This window comes from Dermochelys coriacea, chromosome 8 (genome assembly GCF_009764565.3).
Source record: "Dermochelys coriacea isolate rDerCor1 chromosome 8, rDerCor1.pri.v4, whole genome shotgun sequence".
Lineage (NCBI taxonomy): Eukaryota > Metazoa > Chordata > Testudines > Dermochelyidae > Dermochelys > Dermochelys coriacea.
The window spans coordinates 84,313,261-84,341,173 of record NC_050075.1 but is presented as its reverse complement, the minus strand read 5'-3'; the positions used below and the strand labels follow the sequence as shown (position 1 = coordinate 84,341,173).

The following is a 27,913-nucleotide window of genomic DNA, read 5'->3' as shown; positions in this document are numbered from 1 at the left end:
ATTAAGCCTAAAAATAACAAAGATAAAACATCTAATATACATATTCTATGCAATGTGGCAATGTTTAATGCTGTATTCTCTCCAACAAAATGATCCAGGCATCTATACATTAGTAATACAAATACAAACAGTTCCTAATGATTTTTAGAGATTTATGCCAGACAGACTATTCCCTTCCTGTATACCTAATCTTTATATTTGACATACAGAGCAGAACCATTCGGCATTCAGGAAAAACATCTTCAGAAATCTCTTGTCTGGCATTTGTTGTTCCTGTATATGAACAGATTCGGTCCTCCTGTCACTTAATATTGGTAAAATTTAAGAACAAAACCCACTTAGCATACATTAACCATTAATTCATAGAACCATTCATAGACCTTGCAACACTGTCTTCTTAAGGCTATGCAATTTGGATTAAAGGGTTTCCAATGTATTAAATACACTGGATCTTCTTTGCATAGAGGAAAATTGTCTCTGGTATCAGGGATTTAAAATAGTTGTAATTGTACTATTGTACTCAAGAGTTTCTGAACTGCACTATTTTAAGTCTTATAAATTCTGTTTTGACATATCTATTGGTTTGTTCTTATTAGATATTTACTGGTTTCAGAGTAGCAGCCATGTTAGTCTGTATTCGCAAAAAGAAAAGGAGTACCCGTGGCACCTTAGAGACTAACAAATTTATTAGAGCATAAGCTTTCGTGAGCTACAGCTCACTTCATCGGATGCATTTGGTGGAAAAAAAATGCATCCGATGAAGTGAGCTGTAGCTCACGAAAGCTTATGCTCTAATAAATTTGTTAGTCTCTAAGGTGCCACGGGTACTCCTTTTCTTTTTTAGATATTTACTGATTTCTAATAGACAAGATGAAATGATGGTGGGTTTTTTTTGTTTTTGTTTTTTTATACATTTTGGCAGCTTTTTCTTCAACTAGATTAAATGAGGTCATTGTTTGGCCATATTTTTGTTTTCAATTCTAATGGCTCAGAATCCTAAACCCAAAATTGCCCTAGGTAAAAGTACTGATCTAAAGGATTGCATTTAACACACAAAAAATCAATATTTTCTACAATATTTTTGTTTCTGTCGAGCAAGTTTTCAATATGTCATGCCTGAAGTCCGTAGAGCGACTTAAGTTTTTATTGATAAAATGACATCTTACTTAAATAAGGTTCTGCATATTGTCTAGACCTTTGTTCCAGTGATGGGATAACTTTTAAAAAGATTTACTTAGAGGTGGAAGGGAAAGAATTCTTCCTTTTTACAATTCATAAACAGCCATAACATTTTAAAGATTCAGCTGAGATCTTCGGTTTTCCTGCTGTCTCTGAAAACACAGGACGAAAAATTGCTCATAAACAGCATTAAAATGTGTTTAAATGAGAAAGTATAAAATTATCTAATAGTATAACCATTAGTTAGGCTTTTTACTGAAAGGAGGACAGATGACACAACATCAAAAGAGCATCTAGATGCGAGTTTCAGCATTATTTGTCACTACAAACAGACATAATACACAAATAAAGAACCTTTGATAACACCAATTTTCATCCCATGTTGCAGTCAGTGCAATCATCTTGGTTGCTCAGAAAACCTAAAAGATGTATTTCATGTGCTTGATTCCATACGTTTTAAAGAAAACCATGATAATCAATGCCCAGAGTCCTAGAATAAAACCTCCTGGAGGATGCCAGTCTTTCTGTTTTGGTTTCTGTAAAATAAAAATGGTATCACTGTTAGTTCTTCATGCTAAATACTTTTTGGATTTATCAACTGGAAAAAAAAATCTTTGCACTAGGGCAAAATATTGACAAAATGCACATCCTTTACAAAGCTGATATCCAGCGCCAAACATCTATCCTTTTAATGAAGTTAAAAGTAACTGGGGTGAACTGAGCTGACAGCCTGTCACTTCACCTGCATCTGGGAGTGACACTATAGCTATGAGTGAAACACCACTTTTGTTGTACACTATTTGCAGGTGCACATAACTTTCTAGAAGAAAAATCCCTCACACATTAGTTTGGACTGAAATTTCTCATGCTTGGGCTCAAGTGAACTGTGAAATTTTATGGGAGAATTTGGTAAAACTTTGTTGGGTATTAAAAATATACATTCTTAAGTGTGAAAGTTAAAAAAAAAAGAGGAGGAGTTTGGTTTTTCATCAGCAAAGAAATGGTCAGATGTTGCTTCTGTGCTGAGTTATTTAATGAATTAATAGTTATTTAAATATATACATAATTAATAGTTAATTGACTATAGTACACAGTATGATTGATTTGAACACAGTAGTTTCCCTAAGGATTTGCACCTCAGGAAGCCCAAGAGCCTGTGCTTGTCTGGTCCTCACCAGTACTCCTCCCTTGAACAATCCTTTTATCTGCAGACAAGTGAAATACATCCAGGACAGCCAGGCCCCTTCTCATACAAACTGAATGGTAAGATTTGTATCCCTTCTGCTCTTTGCTCAGCACCATGAAAATTTCAGAGCTTATATGGTCTATGGTGGGAAATGAACTCTGCCAGGTAGAGACCCAGAGTGCCCAAAATCTGTCTGAGATCTGTGTAATTCATGCTATGTACATGCAACATTTTGGCTGAGAATTTAAACATGCTGAAATCAGAGATAGCAGAGTTGCAATTCTTATGAGAAGCATAACTCAATACCTCCTGAACACAGTAGACATACAACACCATATACAGTAACGCAGAATCCTAGGTGTGTGCAAGGGGTGGAGTTGCTAAAAGAAAAATAAACACATGCTGGTAAAGTAGAACTGCTAAAGAAATAGAGCATGTCTAAATGGCACCAATACTGTACTGAAGTTCTTGCTTAGTTTTTGTTCATTTTCTGAGGAGGAATTTGGCTTCTTGTTATTAGAAAAGCCATCTGTCATGCATAGAATATATACATTTTCTACCTAAAGCTTGCACCAGATTCTCCTTCTATACCATAAGCATTTTACTTTTGTAGCATGAAGTAAAATTAAATTAAACTGCAATCCATCAGTGATCTTCCTAAAAACACCATCCTGGCCACTATGGATGTAGAAGCCCTCTACACCAACATTCCACACAAAGATGGGCTACAAGCCATCAGGAACAGTATCCCCGATAATGTCACGGCTAACCTGGTGGCTGAACTTTGTGACTTTGTCCTCACCCATAACTATTTCACATTTGGGGACAATGTATAACTTCAAATCAGCGGCACTGCGATGGGTACCCGCATGGCCCCACAGTATGCCAACATTTTTATGGCTGACTTAGAACAACACTTCCTCAGCTCTCGTCCCCTAATGCCCCAACTCTACTTGCGCTACATTGATGACATCTTCATCATCTGGACTCATGGAAAAGAAGCCCTTGAGGAATTCCACCATGATTTCAACAATTTCCATCCCACCATCAACCTCAGCCTGGACCAGTCCACACAAGAGATCCACTTCCTGGACACTACGGTGCTAATAAGCGATGGTCACATAAACACCATCCTATATAGGAAACCTACTGACCGCTATTCCTACTTATATGCCTCTAGCTTTCACCCAGATCACACCACACGATCCATTGTCTAAAGCCAAGCTATATGATAGAACCACATTTGCTCCAACCCCTCAGACAGAGACAAACACCTACAAGATCTCTATCATGCATTCTTACAGCTACAATACCCACCTGCTGAAGTGAAGAAACAAATTGACAGAGCCAGAAGAGTACCCAGAAGTCATCTACTACAGGACAGGCCCAACAAAGAAAATAACAGAACGCCACTAGCCATCACCTTCAGCGCCCAACTAAAACCTCTCCAATGCATCATCAAGGATCTACAACCTATCCTGAAGGACGACCCATCACTCTCACAGATCTTGGGAGACAGGCCAGTCCTTGCTTACAGACAGCCCCCCAATCTGAAGCAAATACTCACCAGCAACCACACAACAGAACCACTACCCCAGGAACCTATCCTTGCAACAAAGCCCGTTGCCAACTCTGTCCACATATCTATTCAGGGGACACCATCATAGGGCCTAATCACATCAGCCACACTATCAGAGGCTCGTTCACCTGCGCATCTACCAATGTGATAGATGCCATCATGTGCCAGCAATGCCACTCTGCCATTACATTGGTCAAACTGGACAGTCTCTACGTAAAAGAATAAATGGACACAAATAAGATGTCAAGAATTATAAACATTCAAAAACCAGTCGAAGAACACTTCAATCTCTCCGGTCACTCGATTACAGACCTGAGGGTGGCTATCCTTCAACGAAAAAGCTTCAAAAACAGACTCCAACGAGAGACTGCTGAATTGGAATTAATTTGCAAACTGGATACAATTAACTTAGGCTTGAATAGAGACTGGGAGTGGATGGGTCATTACATAAAGTAAAACTATTTCCCCATGTTATTTCTCCCCCCACCCCACCCCCCACTGTTCCTCAGACGTTCTTGTTAACTGCTGGAAATGGCCCACCTTGATTATCACCACGAAAGGTCTTCCTCCTTCCCCTCCTCCTTCCTGCTGGTAATAGCTCATCTTAAGTGATCACTCTCCTTACAGTGTGTATGATAAAACCCATTGTTTCATGTTCTCTGTGTGTGTATATAAATCTCCCCACTGTATTTTCCATCGAATGCATCCGATGAAGTGAGCTGTAGCTCACGAAAGCTTATGCTCAAATAAATTTGTTAGTCTCTAAGGTGCCACAAGTACTCCTTTTCTTTTTTGTGAATACAGACTAACACGGCTGCAACTCTGAAACCCATCAAATTAAAACAGTCATCTTACGCTCAGGTAAATTTTTACAAATACAAAATACTCCACAGTTCCAATTTCTGCATGAAAATTCTGCATGGGAAGCTTCCTGTTTCCCACTAAATGCACCAGGTGGCTGGGAACTTTAAAGCCATAGGTGCAGTTTGCAGCGTCTGTTCTTTCAAAACAGCTTTTCAATCAACAACAACAAAAGCCTTTGGATTTCTCTGCCTCCATTTTCTAAAGCTGGATAGATCTGGATAGTTTTTTTTTTATTTTAAATCAAGAGAAAATTTCTCGTTAAGTATAATATTTGTTATGCATAAACAAAACAAATGGAAACGGGGGGCTTAGGACACAAACCAGAAAAACAAGTCCATGAAATGTAATTGAATTTATTTTCCCTGCTGAGAGAATCAAGAAACTTAGATTATAATTTACATTAATAGTAATAAAGCAGAAGATTTATGGCAAAGTAAATATATACACCGTTACATTTGCTAAGAAACTATCGTTAACTATTAAACGTATCTGCTGTTGATACCAAACCCCTTCATTGGTATTCACTACCACACATCTCCATGTAAATATCTCAAGAAAATCAAGTCTAAATGTGCAAAGCTGCCAATGTACCTCAGTTCTGAGAGTAACAGCTCCCAAACACTTCTCCACACAAAGGAACTTTCTTGTTTAAATTCTCCTAATTAACCCACAACTTCGTATGCATATTGCATTGCTCATTTCATCAATCTCTTTGTACTATCAATCTTTCTCTTCTTGGAGCTGAGACAAATCCTTACCACAAAGTGGCACCTGACCCTTCTAGAAAAATGACTTCAATTTGCAGTCAGTGACACTAAAAGCCTCTCTTCTATTTTGTACAGAACACATAATTTAATTTCTTTAAAGAATTTATATGAATAAATATTTATAAGGTGACCTAGGAGTATGGTTTTACATTTTGTCATGCCATGTACTGAAGCTTTCCCCATGAAATTCCAAGAGAAAATGGAGTCCGGTACAGTAATGCTTTTACATTTGAATTCAAGGACACAAAATAATCTGTTCAAAGCCATGCAGCACAACTTTAAAATGTACTGGATATATTATTGATACAAAGACTAAAGCAACATAAAGGAAAATAGTTGAGAGTAGTGAAGCTGCATGCTCAGTTATCTTAAACATAAAAATTTCTTGAGTAACAGGATTACAGATTTAGAGACTAAAAACTATATGTTTCAGAGTAGCAGCCGTGTTAGTCTGTATTCGCAAAAAGAAAAGGAGTACTTGTGGCACCTTACAGACTTACAAATTTATTAGAGCATAAGCTTTCGTGAGCTACAGCTCACTTCATCGGATGCATGTGGTGGAAAAAACAGAGGAGAGATTTATGTACACACACACAGAGAACATGAAACAATGGGTTTATCATACACACTGTAAGGAGAGTGATCACTTAAGATAAGCCCTCACCCACAGCAGGGGGGGGAAAGGAGGAAAACCTTCCATGGTGACAAGCAGGTAGGCTAATTCCAGCAGTTAACAAGAATATCAGAGGAACAGTGGGGGGTGGGGTGGGGGGGAGAAATACCATGGGGAAATAGTTTTACTTTGTGTAATGACTCATCCATTCCCAGTCTCTATTCAAGCCTAAGTTAATTGTATCCAGTTTGCAAATTAATTCCAATTCAGCAGTCTCTCGTTGGAGTCTGTTTTTGAAGCTTTTTTGTTGAAGTATAGCCACTCTTAGGTCTGTGATCGAGTGACCAGAGAGATTGAAGTGTTCTCCAACTGGTTTTTGAATGTTATAATTCTACAAGCCGTCTGGAACAGTATCCCCGATACTGTCACGGCTAACCTGGTGGCAGAACTTTGTGACTTTGTCCTGACCCATAACTATTTCACATTTGGTGACAATGTATACCTTCAAATCAGCGGCACTGCGATGGGTACCCGCATGGCCCCACAGTATGCCAACATTTTTATGGCTGACTTAGAACAACGCTTCCTCAGCTCTCGTCCCCTAATGCCCCTACTCTACTTGCGCTACATTGATGACATCTTCATCATCTGGACCCATGGAAAAGAAGCTCTTGAGGAATTCCACCATGATTTCAACAATTTCCATCCCACCATCAACCTCAGCCTGGACCAGTCCACACAAGAGATCCACTTCCTGGACACTACGGTGCTAATAAGCGATGGTCACATAAACACCACCCTATATCGGAAACCTACTGACCGCTATTCCTACCTACATGCCTCTAGCTTTCATCCAGATCATACCACTCGATCCATTGTCTACAGCCAAGCGCTACGATATAACCGCATTTGCTCCAACCCCTCAGACAGAGACAAACACCTACAAGATCTCTATCATGCATTCCTACAACTACAATACCCACCTGCTGAAGTGAAGAAACAGATTGACAGAGCCAGAAGAGTACCCAGAAGTCACCTACTACAGGACAGGCCCAACAAAGAAAACAACAGAACGCCACTAGCCATCACCTTCAGCCCCCAACTAAAACCTCTCCAACGCATCATCAAGGATCTACAACCTATCCTGAAGGACGAGCCATCGCTCTCTCAGATCTTGGGAGATAGACCAGTCCTTGCTTACAGACAGCCCCCCAATCTGAAGCAAATACTCACCAGCAACCACACACCACACAACAGAACCACTAACCCAGGAACCTATCCTTGCAACAAAGCCCGTTGCCAACTCTGTCCACATATCTATTCAGGGGATACCATCATAGGGCCTAATCACATCAGCCACACTATCAGAGGCTCGTTCACCTGCGCATCTATCAATGTGATATATGCCATCATGTGCCAGCAATGCCCCTCTGCCATGTACATTGGCCAAACTGGACAGTCTCTACGTAAAAGAATGAATGGACACAAATCAGACGTCAAGAATTATAACATTCAAAAACCAGTTGGAGAACACTTCAATCTCTCTAGTCACTCGATCACAGACCTAAGAGTGGCTATACTTCAACAAAAAAGCTTCAAAAACAGACTCCAACGAGAGACTGCTGAATTGGAATTAATTTGCAAACTGGATACAATTAACTTAGGCTTGAATAGAGACTGGGAATGGATGAGTCATTACACAAAGTAAAACTATTTCCCCATGGTATTTCTCCCCCCCACCCCACCCCCCACTGTTCCTCTGATATTCTTGTTAACTGCTGGAATTAGCCTACCTGCTTGTCACCATGGAAGGTTTTCCTCCTTTCCCCCCCCTGCTGTGGGTGATGGCTTATCTTAAGTGATCACTCTCCTTACAGTGTGTATGATAAACCCATTGTTTCATGTTCTCTGTGTGTGTGTACATAAATCTCTCCTCTGTTTTTTCCACCAAATGCATCTGATGAAGTGAGCTGTAGCTCATGAAAGCTTATGCTCTAATAAATTTGTTAGTCTCTAAGGTGCCACAAGTACTCCTTTTCTTTTTTTAAAAACTATATGTGAATATTAAACCACTGCTATGTTCAAGTCCAAGAGGTGCCTCTGTTGCACACCTAAAATTGTCAGTAATGCTGCTGAGTACATAATTATAATTAAATGTACCAACATTTTCAACTATGGTGTCACAAACATCCCACAACTACTGAACACATAAAATGAGCACAGAAGATGAAACAGTTTTCTGAAAGAATTTTCTGAAACTCTCAAAACTTGTATGCAAGATTCCGAAAATAAAAGTTTATGACTGGCTCAAAACAATATAATTAGTGCTCTAATTTAAAACGTTTACCTCCCTAAGATCCTGTTTATTGGGGTGAACTTCCAGCAAGCATGATTCCAGTTTCCTTCCTTAGTGTCCCCCTTCCCAGCTCTGACACCACAGAGCCTTACTTCTGTCCCTGTTCCCATTCCCCCCCTTAGCAAAACATGATTCCAATTTCCCCATCTCCATTCCCTGTTCCCATTCCCCCTCCCATTCCTGATGGACTGCAGACAATATAGTAAAACTTGAGTTCTGCTTAGCTATACCTTAACCAATCATTTTCCTGAAATTTAACTAACCAATCCTAACATATTGTAACATGATTATTTAACCAATTATATCCCACCAGAATTAGTTTCCACCCAACAAAATTAATTATACAGCAGACAGAAACAATCACAGAACCAGACAGAGATTATACAAACAAACAATAGTGAAGTGGGAACTATAATGACAAAACAATACAGAAGTGAGGATTTCACAATTACATCTACAAAGACATAAGCGTTTCCCAGCTGTGTCTGTTGACAAGTGAGTTCTTACTGAACAGAAAACTATCAAACTAAACTTCCTTTTACATCCTCTAGGCTCTTTCCTTTCTCTGGAGGTGATAGATCAGATCACCTTTCTAACAGCCCCAGATTGCCGTATTTCAGTGTGACTAGGTTGGAATGTGAGGATGTGACCGGTCACTTCCCAGCTTATGGCTGCCTCTGCTGCTTAGCCAAAGGCCTTAGCCTAAGAACAGGGCCTCAGACTGTCACAGTAAGAGAAGGCCCTTACACCAGCAGAGAGTGATTTTGATTCTTTCTTTTATACCTCTATAACTAGCTAAGTAATAAGAATACACCTAAATTCTTAGAGTATAGGCCTTTACAGACAGGCCTGAATATCTATATCCTAACACAGGATCCTACCATGCTAGGTGCTGTACAAACAAAAACAGAAAGACAGTCTTTGCCCCAAGGAGCTTACAATCCCAATATAAGACAAGATACAACAGATGGATAGAGACAGACCGATGGAGGAGTACAAGGAAACAATACTGGGATTATATTAAACCAAAATTTAAATTATTTTAAAAATTATCAGGTACATAGATGATGTTTTAGCATTTTAAATACAGTAATAATGATTTATTTAAAACCTCTTCTATTGCTTGATTTCCATTGCCCAAACATTATCAGGTGTGTGTTCTAAATCACTTTGACTTTACAATTATTTTCTTTGTACTAAATTTTTAAAAGTTAAAAAGGTAACCACAAAAAAACCCACCACCACCATGACAATACACACAAAATTCAAAGAGAAACAATGAAAAAAACCCACATAGGCAAATGTTAGTCAAATCAAGTTCTGTTATAAGCACTTGCTTTATCCACTAATGCTTATTCATGAAACAAAACACATTATTATTCAGAGAAAGTGAGCATGCTCCTCAACTTGATGTATTTACGTGGAGCCATATTTCACAGTCTATGTAAAAACACACAATGAGATAGCTTAAAAATTGCCTAAACAATCTTCATATGTACAGAAAGTATTAAGACAGAGACTAACAGGGCATAGCTTATAGACAAGAGGGTTGGCTTGATTTTTAAACACAGAACATCAAGAATTTCAGAAGTGTAGGTAAGCAAAACAATTTTCAGATGTCAGTCATTAGAATAATTATTTGAATTTTACAATAACTAACATTTTGGTCTAAGCATTTCTGTTTCTTTTCTGTCACAAATGCTGCTGTTTTTTCAGTGAAGTGGGAAGGAGGTTTTAGAAGATGTTTTCAGAATGCAAATAGGTGCACCGAGAGAAGGGGACAATTATAAAGTGCCCCACAGCTAGGGGCCAAATTTTAAATCTTTAAATCAAAACTGGATTTACGTTCTAGCTCAACCAGTAGTTCTGAGCTTGTCGCAAGGATTGCTGGGTGAAATTCTTTGGTCAGGCTAGAATATTGTAATGGTCCTTTCTGACCTTAAGAATATACTAAATCAAAGGGACTGCTTCAGGGGCAAAAATTTCATATACCCATTTGTACCCACATAATGGGGGCACGCGTTTGTGTAATACCAGTACTTATGTGCGAATGTACCTTTTTTTGAGTACACAGATGCATACACAAATTGTGTGGAAACACATTAAGAAATCTCTCTGAGAAATCTGGCCCTGTATAGATATTAGCAAGAGGGCTGATCAGAAAGTAATTGCCAACACACAAATCTTGCCTCCTGAATCCTTTAAAAATCCAGTATTTTGCATTTATGCACAGTTGCACACTGACTGACATGGATCCTAACTTGCAGTCCTTATTCAAGCAAAACTCCTTCTAAACCCAACCACTTCATGCTCCTTGTAAAAGCCTGGATGGACAAAATATTAGGATGCTGTGATCCTTCACTTGCAATTAATTAAATATAATTATAAATTATGTAGATGGGTGTGCGTGCATGCACTTAAAAGTTTCAGAGCCCGATCCCATATATATTTACCCTTGGTGTAACACTTACTAATAAGGGTAGTTTTATCACTTTCAGTGGGACTATTCACAGTAGTGGTAAATATCTGGAGGATCAGGCCCATAATTCTTTTAGTTCAGACTACTTCTCTATCTAGCAATTTCACCTGAGTAGTACCCACATGAGAACTTTCCTAAGAGTGGCTTGTATAATTGATGTAGTTAAGATTTTTGATTTACACTACATATAATCCCATTATAAGTTTCAGAGTAGCAGCCGTGTTAGTCTGGATTCGCAAAAAGAAAAGGAGTACTTGTGGCACCTTAGAGACTAACAAATTTATTAGAGCATAAGCTTTCGTGAGCTACAGCTCACTTCATCGGATGTAGCTCACGAAAGCTTATGCTCTAATAAATTTGTTAGTCTCTAAGGTGCCACAAGTACTCCTTTTCTTTTTGCGAATCCCATTATAAATGCCCTCTTTATTCCTACAATAATAGCTGTGACACAAAGGTGAAATGCACACATAAAATGGCACAATATGTCATGAAATACATTTAGTAGCTTAAAATACATTTAGTAGCTTAAGGGCTAGTCATTATCAAATTCCTAGAGAATCCGAATTAAAAAGGTAGGTAGCTAAGCAACAGTGAGCTTCCTACTGTGAATATTTTCTGTCACACTCTTTATAGTTCTGATAGAATCATTATTCTATGGAACTTCAAAACAGTTAACAGAGAGCTGCTCCAAGTATTGTAATTAAGGAGAGAATAAAACAGTGTGGCTGGGTCTGTAGGGATCCTAATGGAAAGCATCCAAGATTTTCAATGAGAACTTTTCAGAAAACATACAGTACATATGGACTAAAGCTACAGTAGCAATTAAGTTAGAAAATGGTTTCAGAATAAAAGTTCAAATTTAAAAGTGTGCATCTATTTCACATGCAAAAAAAAAAAGTTATTTTAAGGTGTCATTAAGGTCCCAATCCTGTAGTCTTTACCAAGGCAAAACTCCCCACTGATTTCAACATGAAGGCTTCATGAAAAAGAACAACTATTAGGCCAGAAGACTGAGTTAAACTCATGTGTCCACATTTTGATGGCGATTGTAGGCACTGCAATTCACAGAAATGTAACTACTGTATTTGGTTAGGAACCCAAGAATTCCCATACTGGAACAGAGCAGTAGCCTATTCCCAACTGTGATTTGTGGCATATGCTTCAAAGGAAGGGAGCAAACCTCAAAAGTGACCTCACTTATGCAGTAACATGCTTACAGGGAAAGTTTCTTCCCAGACCTAGCCAGTTGGACTAGATTCACAAAGGGGATTTAGGCATTGCAATAACTAACTCCTAGGTGCCCTATCACCTAGCGGAATTCATAACCTGGAATTAGGCTTGCAGACTCCCTAATGCATGGGGAGAGTTAGATGCCTTAGAATGGGATTCACAAAAGCCACCCAGGGAGTTGCCTAAGTTAGGAAGTAGGAAATGCTGAGGAGAGAATCATGGCCTGTAACCCATTCTTCAAAGGCAAGTAGGAACAGCTTCAACAGCAGAGACTGAGGGAGACCTACCCAGAATACCCCACAGCTCACTCGCTAGGGCACTCTCCAAGTTCAAATCTCTCCAAGTTCAGATCAGGGAGGGGGAGAACTGCACCCGGGATTCCCACATCCAAGGTGTGTGCTCTACCACTGAGTTAATGTTGTGCGGGGGGAAGAGAGAGGGGACCACCACTTAACCATCTTCCCACCTACCAGAGCAGGCTCCAAAGACAAGATAGGTAGGGGAATGTCTAGTTTGAAAATTCTGCTGGGGCACAGGCATGATTCAGACACTGAGCTGCTGGGTGCTGTCTGAAATGAGGAGATTGTGTACATGCCCAGTTGCCGAAATTCAGGCACCTACAGGGTTAGGTGGGAACTGAGCACTGGCGCCTCAATGTTGAACTTGTCATCTGAAGTGGCAGTTAGGTGCTTAAGTCCCGCTGTGAATCTAGCCCATGGTGTTTGCTTATGTCACAAAATCTAAGGGCTGAATATCCATATCTACTATTACAGAAACAAAATAGCATTGTGTTCCAAGGGTCCAGTACATGACATACGTGCCACCTCTGTGGAATTCCCAGCCTCTGATAGCTTAGGGGGTCAGCGATCAGATGAGAGAATTGAAGCAAGCTTCCTGTTTGGTACTGTAGAACTGTGTTACTACATCATTGAGATGGGTTTTATGTAATATTTTTGGTGAATTTATTTATTTTCTTCCCAGTAATTTTCCTTTCTGAAATTTTTCTCTTTGTCATCTTTTCCTCTTCTTCACTGATGGACAAAAGGCTCCTTTTCTTCTTTGCCATTCTTATATTTTGTAATCCGCACTAAAGACCTGACATTTCAAATTTCATTCTCAAGTCAGAAACAAAACAGTTCCATGCTTCAGAAGAGATCTTTAAAATACCAGGCTTTCTCAGATCAGACAGTGAAAACGAAATGTCCCATGCCCTCAAAAAAAAATGACACCATCCAACAGGAGAAAAAAAAATTAAACACTCGCATTGGAAAAGCCAATCAGAATTCACTACACAGGGCTCCATGTAAGCAGCATGCATATTACATATTTTTAAGGACATTCTAATAGCAATTCAGATTTAGTTGCAATTTTTCATTGCAAATCAGGTAATCATTATAATTCTGAAAAGAAGGCACAAAATTCACTCTCAAAATGAAATATACACATCATATATAAACATACCATAATATACATGCCCAATGCATCTAATGAAAGTATGAAGTTCTCATTTGTCAGTTATATTCTTGATTTTGGGGGCTAAGGAAAATAATAATTCCAGCCATCTAGTAATAACTTAATCCTCTTTGGTGCCCAAGTAAGATTAAAGTCGTAATGGAATTCCAACATAAAGGATTCCTGTTAATCTGTAAAACAATGTAGAGCATTTTCATCTTATCCCCCCAGTTTTTAACTTATTAACAATAATGTCATGATTACTGATGCCCCACATTTTGAGTAAAATAATTATGAAAGAACAACAAAAACTCAGACAACATACTGGAGAGAATGCTAGTTACACTTAAATACGTTAACACCAACAACTGCATCTTAAATAAATGTATTTGCTTTCAAATTTGAAAGATCACTGTAGAAATAGCATAATTATGTCATGATGGCTTTGCTTGTCATTTCCTGTGTCTAAATTTTTCATTCAATAAGCCATTTTATGAAATTAATTTCTGTTCCAAAATGATTGTTCAATACACTGATGACAATTTCATTCTTTACTTTTACCCGATTTATTAATAGGGTATGTCTCCAAAATTCTACGGTACCTTGTAAGGATTTTAAAGTGCTTTACAATTAAACATTAATCTTCACCCCTGTGATACAGGGAAGTGACACTAAACAAGTGTGTGTATGTTCTGGAGACAAAAGAATAGAAGTCTTCTGTTGAATGCACTTATTATTCAATAAATTCCCCAATTTATTCAAGACCCACAGAGCTAATTTTCTGTATTTTAATCAAATACACCTTGTTTTTCATCACACCATGGTCACAGTTTTCAGACATGAGTGACTGAAAAATGCCTGTATTCTGATATATATGCATATAAGTGAGATTTATGTATCTATTATAAGTGTCCAGTTAAATGGGGGATTTGAACAGCTTATTTAAAATGCTTGTATTTGAACATCCTGCTCATAGTTATTTTGCTTGAGACAAATCTTCACATTTTCTCCCCACTGTAATTCTAATGAACCAAAAGAGAATCCACATCAGGGACAAAACCAAGGCAGCAAGAGCACAGGCCTCTGTCACTTGAGCTAAAGGACTAAGGCCACATCTACACTAGCAAGCTTACAGTGGCACAGCTGTACCAATGTGGTTTGTAACCTCTCACGTAAATCAGCTTCTGTACCAGATGACTGGAGGATAGCTAATGTGATGCCATTTTTTTAAAGAAAGGCTCCAGAGGCGATCCTGGCAATTACAGGCCAATAAGCCTAACTTCAGTACCAGACAAATTGGTTGAAACTATATTAAAGAACAGAATTATCAGACAGATAGATTAACATAATTTGTTGGGGAAGAGTCAACATGGCTTTTGTAAAAAGAAATCATGTCTCACCAATCTATTATAATTATGTGAGGATGTCAAACAAACATATGGACAAGGGCAATCCAGTATAGTGTACCTGGAATTTCAGAAAGCCTTTAACAAGGTCTATTCACCAAGGCTCTGAAGCAAACTAAGCAGTCATGGAATAAGAGGGAAGATCCTCTCATGGATCAGTAACTGGTTAAAAGACAGGAAACAAAGGGTAGGAATACATGCTTACTTTTCAGCATGGAGAGAGGTCAACAGAGAGGGATCTGTACTGGGACCAGGGCTGTTCAACATAGTCATAAATGATCTAGAAAAGGGGGTGAACAGTGAGGTAGCAAAGTTTACAGATCATACAAAACCACTCAAGATATTTACGCCCAAAGCAGATTGCGAAGAGTTACAAAGTGATCTCACAAAAGCAGATGACTGGACAACAAAATGGCAGATGAAATTCAGTTGCTAAATACAAAGTAGTAATGCACATTGAAAAACAATCACATTTAAAATCACAGGGTCTACCACTCAAGAGAGAGATCTTGGAGTCAATGTGGATAGTTCTCCAAAAACATCCATTCAGTGTGTAGCAGCAGTCAAAAAAGCTAACAGAATGTTCGGAACCATTAGGCTAGGGATAGATAGTAAGACCGAAAATATCATCATGCCACTGTATAAATCCACAGAATGCTCATACCTTGAATATTGTGTGCAGCTCTGGTCACCCCATCTCAAAAAACATATATTAGAATGGGAAAAAGTAAGGCAACAAAAATGAATATGGGTAAGGAACAGTTTCCATATGAAGAGAGATTAAAAAGACTGGGACTATTCATCTTGGAAAAGAGATGACTAAGGGGGGATGTGATAGAGGTCTATAAAATCATCAATGATGTGGAGAAAGTGAATAAGGAAGTGTTATTTACTCCTTCACATAACACAAGAAACTGGAGTCACCCAATGAAATTAATAGGTAGCCACTTTAAAACAAATACAAAAAATATGACTTCACACCACCCACAGCCAACCTGTGGAACTCTTTGCCAGGAAACGTTGTGAAGGCCCAAACTATAACTGGATTTTAAAAAAGAATTAGATAAGTTCATGGAGGATAGGTCCATCGATGGCTATTAGCCATGATGGTCAGGGATGCTTGGGTGTCCCTAGCCCTCTAACTGTCCAAAGACAAGGAAGAATTTGTGCCTTGGGGAAGTTTTTAACCTAAACTTGTAGAATTAAGCTTAGGGGGTCTTTCATGTGGGTCCTCATGTCGGTACCCCAGCGTTCAGAGTAGGGAGGGAACCCTGACAGCATATTTGGCAGAGAAAGCACAGGGGGCTGTCAAAATAAAGGAAGCTTTTGCTTTTGAAAGAAGAAGAAAAATACAGAGATTAGAGTGGCAAAAGCAATGCAGACTGAAGAAAAGACTCTCCTGCAGTCCCCCACAACCCTGAGCTATGTGATTTTTGCATTCACTCACTCAACTTAGTGCATGCAAGTCTGGCAAAAAAATCCAGCTGCTTTCTGAAATCACTCAGTTTAGGAACTCAACACATCATTCACAACTCCATATATTGATCTGTGATTATCTACAGTGATGGTCAATCCCTGTCTCTTCAACAGCACAGATTCCATGTTCACCCCAAGGACAACAGCAGACACAACCCAAGAGGTTAGCTCTAGCACAAAAACAGCCCTCAAAAAACAACTGCCACCCTTCATGACCAGTTTTCTTGAGGATGCAGAAAATATTTCTCTTTTTCAAAGTATTCAGAATAGAACACCAAGGCCTTCAGAGTAAAATGCACCAAAGATCTCCAATGAGATCAAGGTAGGTATTCTATAGGAGCAAGAATTATTATCAAGAAGGAACAAAGTTATAGCCATTTAAAAAGAACAGAGAGACAAGAAAAGACAACACATCACAAACTAACAATCTATATCCATTTTTAAATACAAAGGGATAAACAACCATTTATGTTTATTATATTTGTTTTTATTATACTTAGCTGTAAAGTAACCAATATAAAAACATTACAATATTGTCATCATCTATACTGATAGGATATACTGTACACCATAATATAAATTCATTTCATTTTACCAATCATATGTACACACACACTCTCATGCACTCACTCTAAGGACCAGGACAGAATGAGGGTGCAACTACATGCCCTCCAGTGTTAGACTGGGGATACTGTAACCCAGGAATATAGAGGCGTTTGGAATTGCAACAACTATATTAGTTCCTCAGCTGGAAAAGCACAACAGCGTAGCAGGTTAGGATTTAGGAGCAGTGGCAGAGTTCTCTGTGCAATACCTGTCTACACTATGTCTGCTCCAAACTCAATACTATTAGTCCCCTTATACATATGAGCAGCAAACTGACTAAAAATTAGTTTTACGATACTACAAAATAAGATAATTTGTATTAAACAAAAAAATGGAGCTTGCTCTACTCCAGCATAACAGCTCACTCCTCCAAAGCCTTCACTCATCCTCAGGCACCATTTTAAACCCCAGTTTTATTAATTTAAACAAAAGTACTTCCCATCCCACTTGCACGTCCATTTTAAACTCTAGCAGTTAATAAACAGCCACTTCCTACAGCCATTCCATATCACCCATATTCACAAGCCCATTTTTATCTTTGTACATGCATGTACTCTGCTGGTACTGGGAGCACTCTCTGCATGAACCTCCTCAAAGGCACTGCCACTAACAAAATGACATAGTAGAGCCAATGGATTTGAACTGCTCCCAGGGCACTGAGGTGTGGATTACAGTTACTGAGGTGGAATGGGCCCAACCCACCACCACTAGTAGGGGGTTGGGCTAGGTGAAAGTGACACCCAGCAAAGAGAAATCTAGCCAACAGAGCAGAAACTGATTCCACAAAGAAACCATATGCAGAAATAATTTTCACAGGGAACAATAAAATGTGACGCTGCCCTGCCTGTTCGACAACACAAACACAATGGTTCCATTACTGGAGTCTTTATTCATTTACTCTTTCCGTTCACTCTGAAAATGGAAATGATTTGATCGAATTCCAGCCTTTCTGAATTATTAAGGAAAACAAATTCTAGACATGGCACTGGTGAGCAGCCTGCCAATACCTCTATCTCTAGCTATTCATCAGTTTTGTCAAGATGGGCTTGTGCATTACACTGCCACAATCCCGACAATGTGCTACTGAAGGGTAAACAAAATATAATTAACTTAACACAAAACACACCAATATAACTCTCATCAAAATTACATGACAATTAAAGGAGATAAATGTGTAAATATATTTGGAGCTAGGAGTGTCTACACCCAAGAGTGTCTAAAAAGATAATTGCCATTACAACAGTGCTAAATATACCAAGATTAAATTGATGAGATTTACATCAAAACATGGTCACAGTAACAGCAGCATTACTTTATCAATGTGGGCTTACAGGTAACAATTTCTGTTGTTTCTGTTTATACTCAGAAGAAGAAATGCTGTGCGCAGCACATTAAATTAGCAAAGCCAGAATTGTTAATTTTACTGTTCACTGAAATCCTATTTAAGTACATTTTGCCTATCATTGAAGCGGTCATACAGACACTTAGAATAAAGTCAAATGCATATTTAATAAATGCCAAAGTTATTTATTATATAAAGTAATGAAAATGTGCAAGAACACTAAATTATAGTCAGAAAACTGAAACTACATCTTATTTCTTGGACAGTCTTCTGCACATTGCTTGAATAATCATGTTTTATTAACAAAGGCCCCACTCCTGCATCTGTGTAACAAGTGGTCCCCATTGAAATCAGTGGGGCCAATCACATGTCTGAAGGTAAGCAGGTGCATAAGCTTGCAGGACTGGGTCCTAAGGCCCCATGTGAGTAGTAGTATTTATGCAATAAAGTTAGTAATAAAGACTACTGATGTTTTGTGCATATACATCACCCTTCATCTGAGGATCTCAAGTACTTCACAAAGCTACTCATTTTTTTGAATTCTGTGAATACATTTAAATAAATGTCAGGTTTCAGAGTAGCAGCCGTGTTAGTCTGTATTCGCAAAAAGAAAAGGAGTACTTGTGGCACCTTAGAGACTAACAAATTTATTTGAGCATAAGCTTTCGTGAGCTGATGAAGTGAGCTGTAGCTCATGAAAGCTTATGCTCAAATAAATTTGTTAGTCTCTAAGGTGCCACAAGTACTCCTTTTATTTAAATAAATGTGACACCCATACTGCTGCTAATAAGATAACTAAGCCTATGGGGAAGAGGTCAACATCAAATATGACCCTTAACTCCATGCCCACCACAAAACGCATGGGACAGTGCTCTGGTGAATAGCCGGGCAACTCTCATCCACAGCTATTTGCGAAAAGAAAGGGTGCAGTGACAAGAACATGGCCAGCTCTCCACAGGTGCATAATGGGGAAAGAAGTAAAAGCAGTTCTGGGTCATGGCTTGCCACAAAAGTCAATAAAAGCCCAGGGAGTGCATATTGGAATGGGAGCTCTGCCACTTTTGCAGGTTACAGTTTGTGTACACCACTGCAACAGATCTTTGCCCTTCAAACAGAATATAATTTCCAAGTGTAAACAAGACCACAGAGGAACTCTGGCTTAGCCAGCAAGAACTTCAGCAATTCCCACTGTTGCTTGGCCACTTCTCACCTTGCTCTAAGCAAGGACTTACAGCTAAAATCTGGCCTTCTGGCTCTCAGGGAGGGAAAGGTTGCAGTTTATATGTATATACAATTCCCAAATCCTGTCTGCCAATAAAAATAATTTAAAACATTGTACATTTTAGTATTTAATACTACAAACAGCATTCAAAGTCAAATGCTTGTCCCATTGAAAGTAAAGGGAAAGAGTTTGATACAGTACAGTTAACTGGATCACAGGATAAGAGTAGCTTTGACGGAATAAGTACTTTTCACCATGTCTATTGTTAAACACCTTGTTCAACAAAATAAAAAGCCAATTCCATTACATAATTTAGAAGTTTTGATAAATCAGAAGGTCTTCCCTTACTTAGAAAAAAATCCCTCCAACTTTTGCTTGGATCAAGTTGTTGTTTTTTTAACTACATTAACTCTTCCCCAGCATTGCATGGGTTGCAGAGATGTAGACACACCTTTAAAAATGTTAATTGTATTAGACCATTAATGAGTAAATTAATTTATTAGAAAATCTGTTAGAACCTCTTCACTCCTTGATATTTTCAACTTCTAAAAGTCAACGTTTTCTAGTAGAAAAATTCTGGAAGAATTGCTAGATTAAAAAAAAATGTTGTTTCCATGTTGACTTTCAACATTTTTGTTTAGTTAAGAGATAACAACAACTCAGTCTCTGCAGCTGAAAATTCCAGCACTATGAAATACATTTTTGTTTTGACTAGTGTTTTGGTATTCAATTTGTCTCCACCTCAGATTGATGTCTGTACATAAGATGTAATTAACAATAGGGAAAACTGTTCCATGGAATCTGATTTTCAACCCATTAGGCAAATTTTCTCACTATGATATGAAAAATATCAACTAGTTAATTAGTACAGTTACTTTGCCTGAAACCCCCAAGTGCATCTAAACTACATTTTATGCTGGACTGGAAAAAAAACCTCACATCAATTATGCCTATTCTCAATTGTAAACTATTTTAAAATGTGTGACTAGTTAAGACAAAATTGAAAAATTACCATAATAGGCTTTTGACACTTCCCTGCTTAGGCAAAAATTAATTTTAACTCTCTGTTTTTGTGCAAAGTCTTTATAATTTCTCTAATCTTGAGTTCCCACGAGAGGGAACACAATACTTTCAAGTACAAGAGCATGAGGCTTGGCATCTTCTCTCTTTAGTTATGCAGTTTATTTGATGGACGTCTAAACCACTAAGCCTCCCTTTGTAAGCCATTCTCAGTGGATATATAAGTTAATTTCAGGGAAATGAAGTTTTAGGAAGAATACATTCTCTTACACAAAAAGGCTTTTTAAAGAAAGCATCTATTCTGAGGATTGTTCTAGAAACTAGTATAAAGGCAGCTAAAAAGAACTTTCATTTTTAAAAGTACTTTTCCTCACAAGCCTTACAATACACACACACACACGCTGGCAATATCTAGTGGAACAAGTAATTTTAAAAGGCAGCTTCTGAACTTGCATCATTTTTTCAGTTTATTCTTCTTCTCCACACATGGAGAAACTCTACTAGTGAAATCAACTCAAGTGATAATGGGATAGGCATCTTCAGTTTTATTTTTGGTGCTTAATGTAATTCCTGTGGCTTATGCAAGCAAGTAAATCAGACCTACCACTGGCTTTAACACTTCCCATACAGAGTACAGTATACGCAAAAAGAAAAGGAGTACTTGTGGCACCTTAGAGACTAAGCTTTCGTGAGCTACAGCTCACTTCATCGGATGCATTTGGTGGAAAAAACAGAGGGAAGATTTATATACACACAAAGAGAACATGAAACAACGGGTTTATCATACACACTGTAAGGAGAGTGATCACATAAGATAAGCCATCACCAGCAGCGGGGGGGGGAGGAAGGAGGAAAACCTTTCATGGTGACAAGCAAGGTAGGCTAATTCCAGCAGTTAACAAGAATATCTGAGGAACAGTGGGGGGTGGGGTGGGGGGGAGAAATAACATGGGGAAATAGTTTTACTTTGTGTAATGACTCATCCATTCCCAGTCTCTATTCAAGCCTAAGTTAATTGTATCCAGTTTGCAAATTAATTCCAATTCAGCAGTCTCTCGTTGGAGTCTGTTTTTGAAGCTTTTTCGTTGAAGGATAGCCACCCTCAGGTCTGTAATCGAGTGACCGGAGAGATTGAAGTGTTCTCCAACTGGTCTTTGAATGTTATAATTCTTGACGTCTGATTTGTGTCCATTCATTCTTTTACGTAGAGACTGTCCAGTTTGGCCAATGTACATGGCAGAGGGGCATTGCTGGCACATGATGGCATATATCACATTGGTAGATGCGCAGGTGAAGGAGCCTCTGATAGTGTGGCTGATGTGATTAGGCCCTATGATGGTATCCCCTGAATAGATATGTGGACAGAGTTGGCAACGGGCTTTGTTGCAAGGATAGGTTCCTGGGTTAGTGGTTCTGTTGTGTGGTGTGTGGTTGCTGGTGAGTATTTGCTTCAGATTGGGGGGCTGTCTGTAAGCAAGGACTGGCCTGTCTCCCAAGATCTGTGAGAGTGATGGGTCGTCTTTCAGGATAGGTTGTAGATTCTTGATGATGCGTTGGAGAAGTTTTAGTTGGGGACTGAAGGTGATGGCTAGTGGCGTTCTGTTATTTTCTTTGTTGGGACTGTCCTGTAGTAGGTGACTTCTGCATACTCTTCTGGCTCTGTCAATCTGTTTCTTCACTTCAGCAGGTGGGTACTGTAATTGTAGGAATGAATGATAGAGATCTTGTAGGTGTTTGTCTCTGTCTGAGGGGTTGGAGCAAATGCGGTTATATCGTAGAGCTTGGCTGTAGACAATGGATCGAGTGGTATGATCTGGATGAAAGCTAGAGGCATGTAGGTAGGAATAGCGGTCAGTAGGTTTCCGATATAGGGTGGTGTTTATGTGACCATCGCTTATTAGCACCGTAGTGTCCAGGAAGTGGATCTCTTGTGTGGACTGGTCCAGGCTGAGGTTGATGGTGGGATGGAAATTGTTGAAATCATGGTGGAATTCCTCAAGGGCTTCTTTTCCATGAGTCCAGATGATGAAGATGTCATCAATGTAGCGCAAGTAGAGTAGGAGCATTAGGGGATGAGAGCTGAGGAAGCGTTGTTCTAAGTCAGCCATAAAAATGTTGGCATACTGTGGGCCATGTGGGTACCCATCGCAGTGCCGCTGATTTGAAGTTATACATTGTCCCCAAATATGAAATAGTTATGGGTGAGGACAAAGTCACAAAGTTCAGCCACCAGGTTAGCCGTGATAGTATCGGGGATACTGTTCCTGACGGCTTGTAGTCCGTCTATGGACTGTAGTTTCCTCAGGAAGTTAGTGGTGTCTCAAAGACAGCTGGGAGTGCTGGTAACGAAGGGTCTGAGGAGGGAGTCTACATAGCCAGACAATCCTGCTGTCAGGGTGCCAATGCCTGAGATGATGGGGCGTCCAGGATTTCCAGGTTTATGGATCTTGGGTAGCAAATAGAATACCCCAGTGGTATTCTGAAATATCGGGGTTCTAGGGGTGTGTCTGTGCGGATTTGTTCTTAGCCTACCTTGCTTGTCACCATGAAAGGTTTTCCTCCTTTTCCCCCCCCCCCGTTGCTGGTGACGGCTTATCTTAAGTGATCACTCTCCTTACAGTGTGTATGATAAACCCATTGTTTCATGTTCTCTGTGTGTGTATATAAATTTCCCCTCTGTTTTTTCCACCAAATGCATCCGATGAAGTGAGCTGTAGCTCACGAAAGCTTATGCTCTAATAAATTTGTTAGTCTCTAAGGTGCCACAAGTACTCCTTTTCTTTTTGCGAATACAGACTAATACGGCTGCTACTCTGAAACCTGTCAGAGTACAGTATGTTGCTCACATATTAAATTCTCACAGAGAAATATTTTACATAGATTCCTGTGCCCTCAGCTACAGTGAACACACATACACACACACACTCGTACATATATCAGATATACAACAACAGCACGTGGTATATTATGATGCTGCGAACCCTATTAAAGTCATACAGAGCTTGCATATATATTTAGTATATTCCCATGCAAGATAGAAGTACATTATTTGCATATCATTATGCATTGGAAACCTATTCAGTTATTCCCACAGGAGACAACTCACCAGAGTGACCTAAATAGCATTCACTCTTCTGACTCAAAATTTGAAGAAACAGCAAATAAACGAAGAATGATGCAGACACATGCACAAAGATTTAGAACATTTAAATAAGAACCTGGGCTAATAAATGACAAATGCAGATGAATGCAGACAAATGTAGCATAATGAATCCCACAGGAGCAAAGAATAATGAAAAAAATAAATTATATGCTTAATGGAAAAGGGCTATCGCACAGAGAAGAAAGATATCTGTGAGTTATTGCACCAAAAAGCCTCAAGCCTTAGTCAAATGTGCTGCTGTCAGGATGAGGGCAAAGAAGATGTTGAACTGCACTGCTGAGGTAACACAGTATTAGATACAACCTGCCCTCATTTGCACCTCTAAGTAGAGAAAAGGTTCTTCTGACATCAGCTGATAGAGGCAAAGGAATTCAGACAGCCATAACAGCATTAGCTGCATATCACTCGGTCTAGATACTGCCACACTTCATATATCACCAGCATTTGGAGACCCTTATAGAGCACAACAGAGATTGTATTTGGTTAAAACCCTTGAGAATATCAAATTGACATTTCTAACAATGAGATTACAACAAAAGACTGGTCCCTTGGCACAGTCCCTACAGAACTTAACATATAGAGATCTGTGCTCTGTAACATCACAGCATAGAACCTGGGAAAGGAATAGAGCACAATCCACTAGGATGTGTGTTACCCTTGGGGGATGCAAGACATCTCTGGGAGGTACGTGAGAGAAATTGTGTAATGGTGGATTTTTTTTAATTATTTTATTTTTGGCATTTTCATAATAGGCTACTCAGATAAAGGTTTAAAACTCTAGGGGAATGTGTTATATTGACTTCAAGATGTACAGTGAGAACACAGATACACAGAGACGCTGACATACAGAGCCCTCACCTCAAATCACTGTACAGCGCAGGTTCAGCAACTGTTCAGTCTAACTGAGCTCGGGGGAGGGAGGGGACAGGGAAGGGGAAGGTTCCAGTTGTATACATCGCACTATATATCTGTACATAAAAGAGTGAAATATGGACAGATGGCTAAAGATATGGCTAAAGCAGAACACCCAAAGTATCAGTGATGAAAAGCATGCTGAAATTGCTGGTGAGACGACTACTGACTCAACATGCGGATCTAAGCCTGTGAAGAGAAACATTGACAATACAGTCAGCTGCAGTTATGTGCAGTCAGTGTGTTATGTGGTGAAGTCCTGTCAAACAACAGCCTAAAACAATCTCCTCTATGCAGACAGTTGGAAACAAAACATGAACAAGGGTAAACCATCAGAATTTTTCATTGGACGTGGGCAGAGCTAATGGCGAGCAAGCAAGTTTTGTACTCTGTTGCTGTCACCGATGACAATATTAAGGCCCTTGAAGCATCATACTTAATGAGTTACAGAGTTGCGAAGTCAGGAAAACCTCACAGGACAGCAGAGTAACTAATACTACCCACGACTGCAGACATGGTAAGCACCATGCTTGGAGAGAAGGCCCAAAAATTAATTCAGTTAGTGCCATTGTCAAACAACACAGTGTTACATTGAATAGATGATATGGCCAATAATATCCTAACTCAATTAGTGAACCATGTCACTAGCAGCCAGTACTTTGCTCTGCAACTGGATGAATCCACACACATGGCAGGCTTAGCTCACTTTCTGGTGTATGTGCGGTACCTTTACAAAGGTGCAATACAGGAGGACATTTTGTTTTGCCAGTCACTGCCTACCAGAACAGGAGCTAAGGAGATTTCTGGTTGCTTGAGAGCTTCATGAAACCAATATGATAACATCTGGTCAAATTGTATTGGTATCTGCACCAATGGACAAAGCCAATGACAGGTAGGCATAGTGGAGTAGTGACACATATCACAGCAGTCACTCCCAATGCGATGTGGGTGCACTGCAGTATACATAGGGAAGCACTTGCTGCCAAAAAGTATGCCTAGCAACTTGCAGAAGGTGCTGGACTTTACAAAACCTCGACCCTTGAATTCCAGAATCTTTGCCACTCTATGTAATGAGATGGGAAGCGAGCATGTCAATCTACTGCTCCACACAGATGTTCAATGACTATCAAGGGGCTAGCTCTTGCCATGTTTCTTTGAACTTCACTCCAAGGTCAAGGTATTCTTTACAGACTACCCATTCCCACTCTCTCACTGTCTGCAGGACACAGTCTGCGCTACTTGTCAGATATATTCTCTCGCCTGAATGAGCTAAGTTTAGGAATTTATGGGCTGAATACAACCATCTTCAATATCCAGGACAAAACTGAGTCAATGATAAAAAGGGCTCGCTGTTTGGAGGAAAACACTGAAATTTTCCCAAACATGCATGAATTCCTGACAATGAAGGAACTACAGTTGCAGGACAGTGTTAAAGGTGACATCAAGCAACATCTCACTGAACTGGTGAGGCAATTACGTGAATACTTTCCCTCAATGCAAACAGGTGAGTCCACTACCCTTTCACAAATTTTTCTGCATTGCCCATGCTGCAAGATTGTCAATAAAAGAACAAGAGAATCTCCTGGACATCTCAATTGATGATAGACTCAAGAATGAGTTCCAACAAAAGCCATTGGATGAGTTTTGGATCCAAATGCGAGCAGAGTTCCGTGAATTGTCAGACAGGGTGTCAAGGTTTTGATACCATTTGCTACAACTTATCTGTGTGAAAGTGGATTTTCATCACTCACTGGAATGAAATCAGAGTATCGACAGTGCCTTTGTGTTGAAAACAACTTACGACTCAAACAATCACCTTTCTGTTACTCCAAACATTATGTGCCTGTGCTCGAACAACCTCCTCCGTCACATTAATGGTGCGTAGTACTATGAAACCATTGTTTAAGTTGATCAAACATAAGTATACATTAAAACTAAAACCGTAAATGATATGTATTATCATGATACTCCTATGTATTAATGTGTATTATAATTTGTACATTTTGTACAATGCTTCGGCATTAAAAGGGTTAAAATATAAAACCTGTATTCTGGTAGGGGTACGTGAGCAACTGGTAGATCTAGAAGGTATACACAATAAGGGAAGTTTGGGAACCGCTGCGACTAGGAGATCCTCTATGGATAACATTATGCAATGATAATCAACATATTTAGTGCTCGCTTATAAAACAATGAAGCTATATAAATTCACAGACAGATCAACTGATCACTTACAGTAGCAGCACTATAAAAACAATTATGAAATTTCATGGCATTGCAGTAATCACAGTATTTTTGCATTTAAAACCTCTTCTTCCATGTGTTAATCACATCAAATGGGGATGTCTCTCCTAGTCCAAGTCCTCTCCTTCCAAAGTGAATGCTCTATATTTAAAACACATTGAACACAAAATTTTCACACAATCATGTGAGAAACCAGTGGGAGTAACTAACTGCCTCTAAAACTGCTTAGAAAAACTAAGCTATTTTAAAGGCTGGCATTTTATTTTTGTCTATAAAGCTCCAACTGCTTGCTTGCAACATACACTCAGCAACTTCTCTTACTTCCGTTCTGGTTTTCTATCTCAAGGAACGATCAACTTTTCTCCTGCCACCTGGGATGCCCGGAACGTCTTCCTTGGCATGACCCATATGATAGTACTTTGCCCCCCCTTCAAATCCCTCTTACAAAACTTACTATTTTATCATTTATCTACATCCCAACCCTCGTCCTGACCTTGCTCCCTAATTTTAATATATTAACAAAAAAGGGGAGAATATTAAAACAGATTCATGGCCTGTGTTCTGAAGCTGGTGAGACTAGATTATCAAAATGGTCCCTTCTGGCCTTAAAATCTATGAAAGCATCTCACTGTTATCCATGTCCTTCACACCGCACCTTTTACTGTCAACTTGCTGTGTCAGGTCTACTTTAGACTATAAGATCTTTGGGGCAAGGGCCTGTCTTTTTGGTTTGTAAAGCTCCTAAGTACATCCATGGCACAGTAAAAATAATACAGTTCTAAAGCCATTAATGTGATCAGATTATAAACAATACTGT

At 39.2% G+C, this 27,913-nt stretch overlaps 1 protein-coding gene across 1 annotated transcript in view; it reads right to left on the bottom strand.

Annotated features, from left to right (window-relative positions):
• Positions 1-910: 910 nt before the first annotated feature.
• The window catches only part of PIGK (phosphatidylinositol glycan anchor biosynthesis class K), a 132,453-nt gene continuing 105,450 nt past the window's right edge, over positions 911-27,913 (bottom strand). Inside the window, exon 11 of the mRNA XM_038414421.2 lies at positions 911-1,715. Within this exon, the coding sequence (XP_038270349.1) occupies positions 1,599-1,715 (117 nt within the window). The 3' untranslated portion in view covers positions 911-1,598. The remainder of the gene's footprint in view (positions 1,716-27,913) is intronic.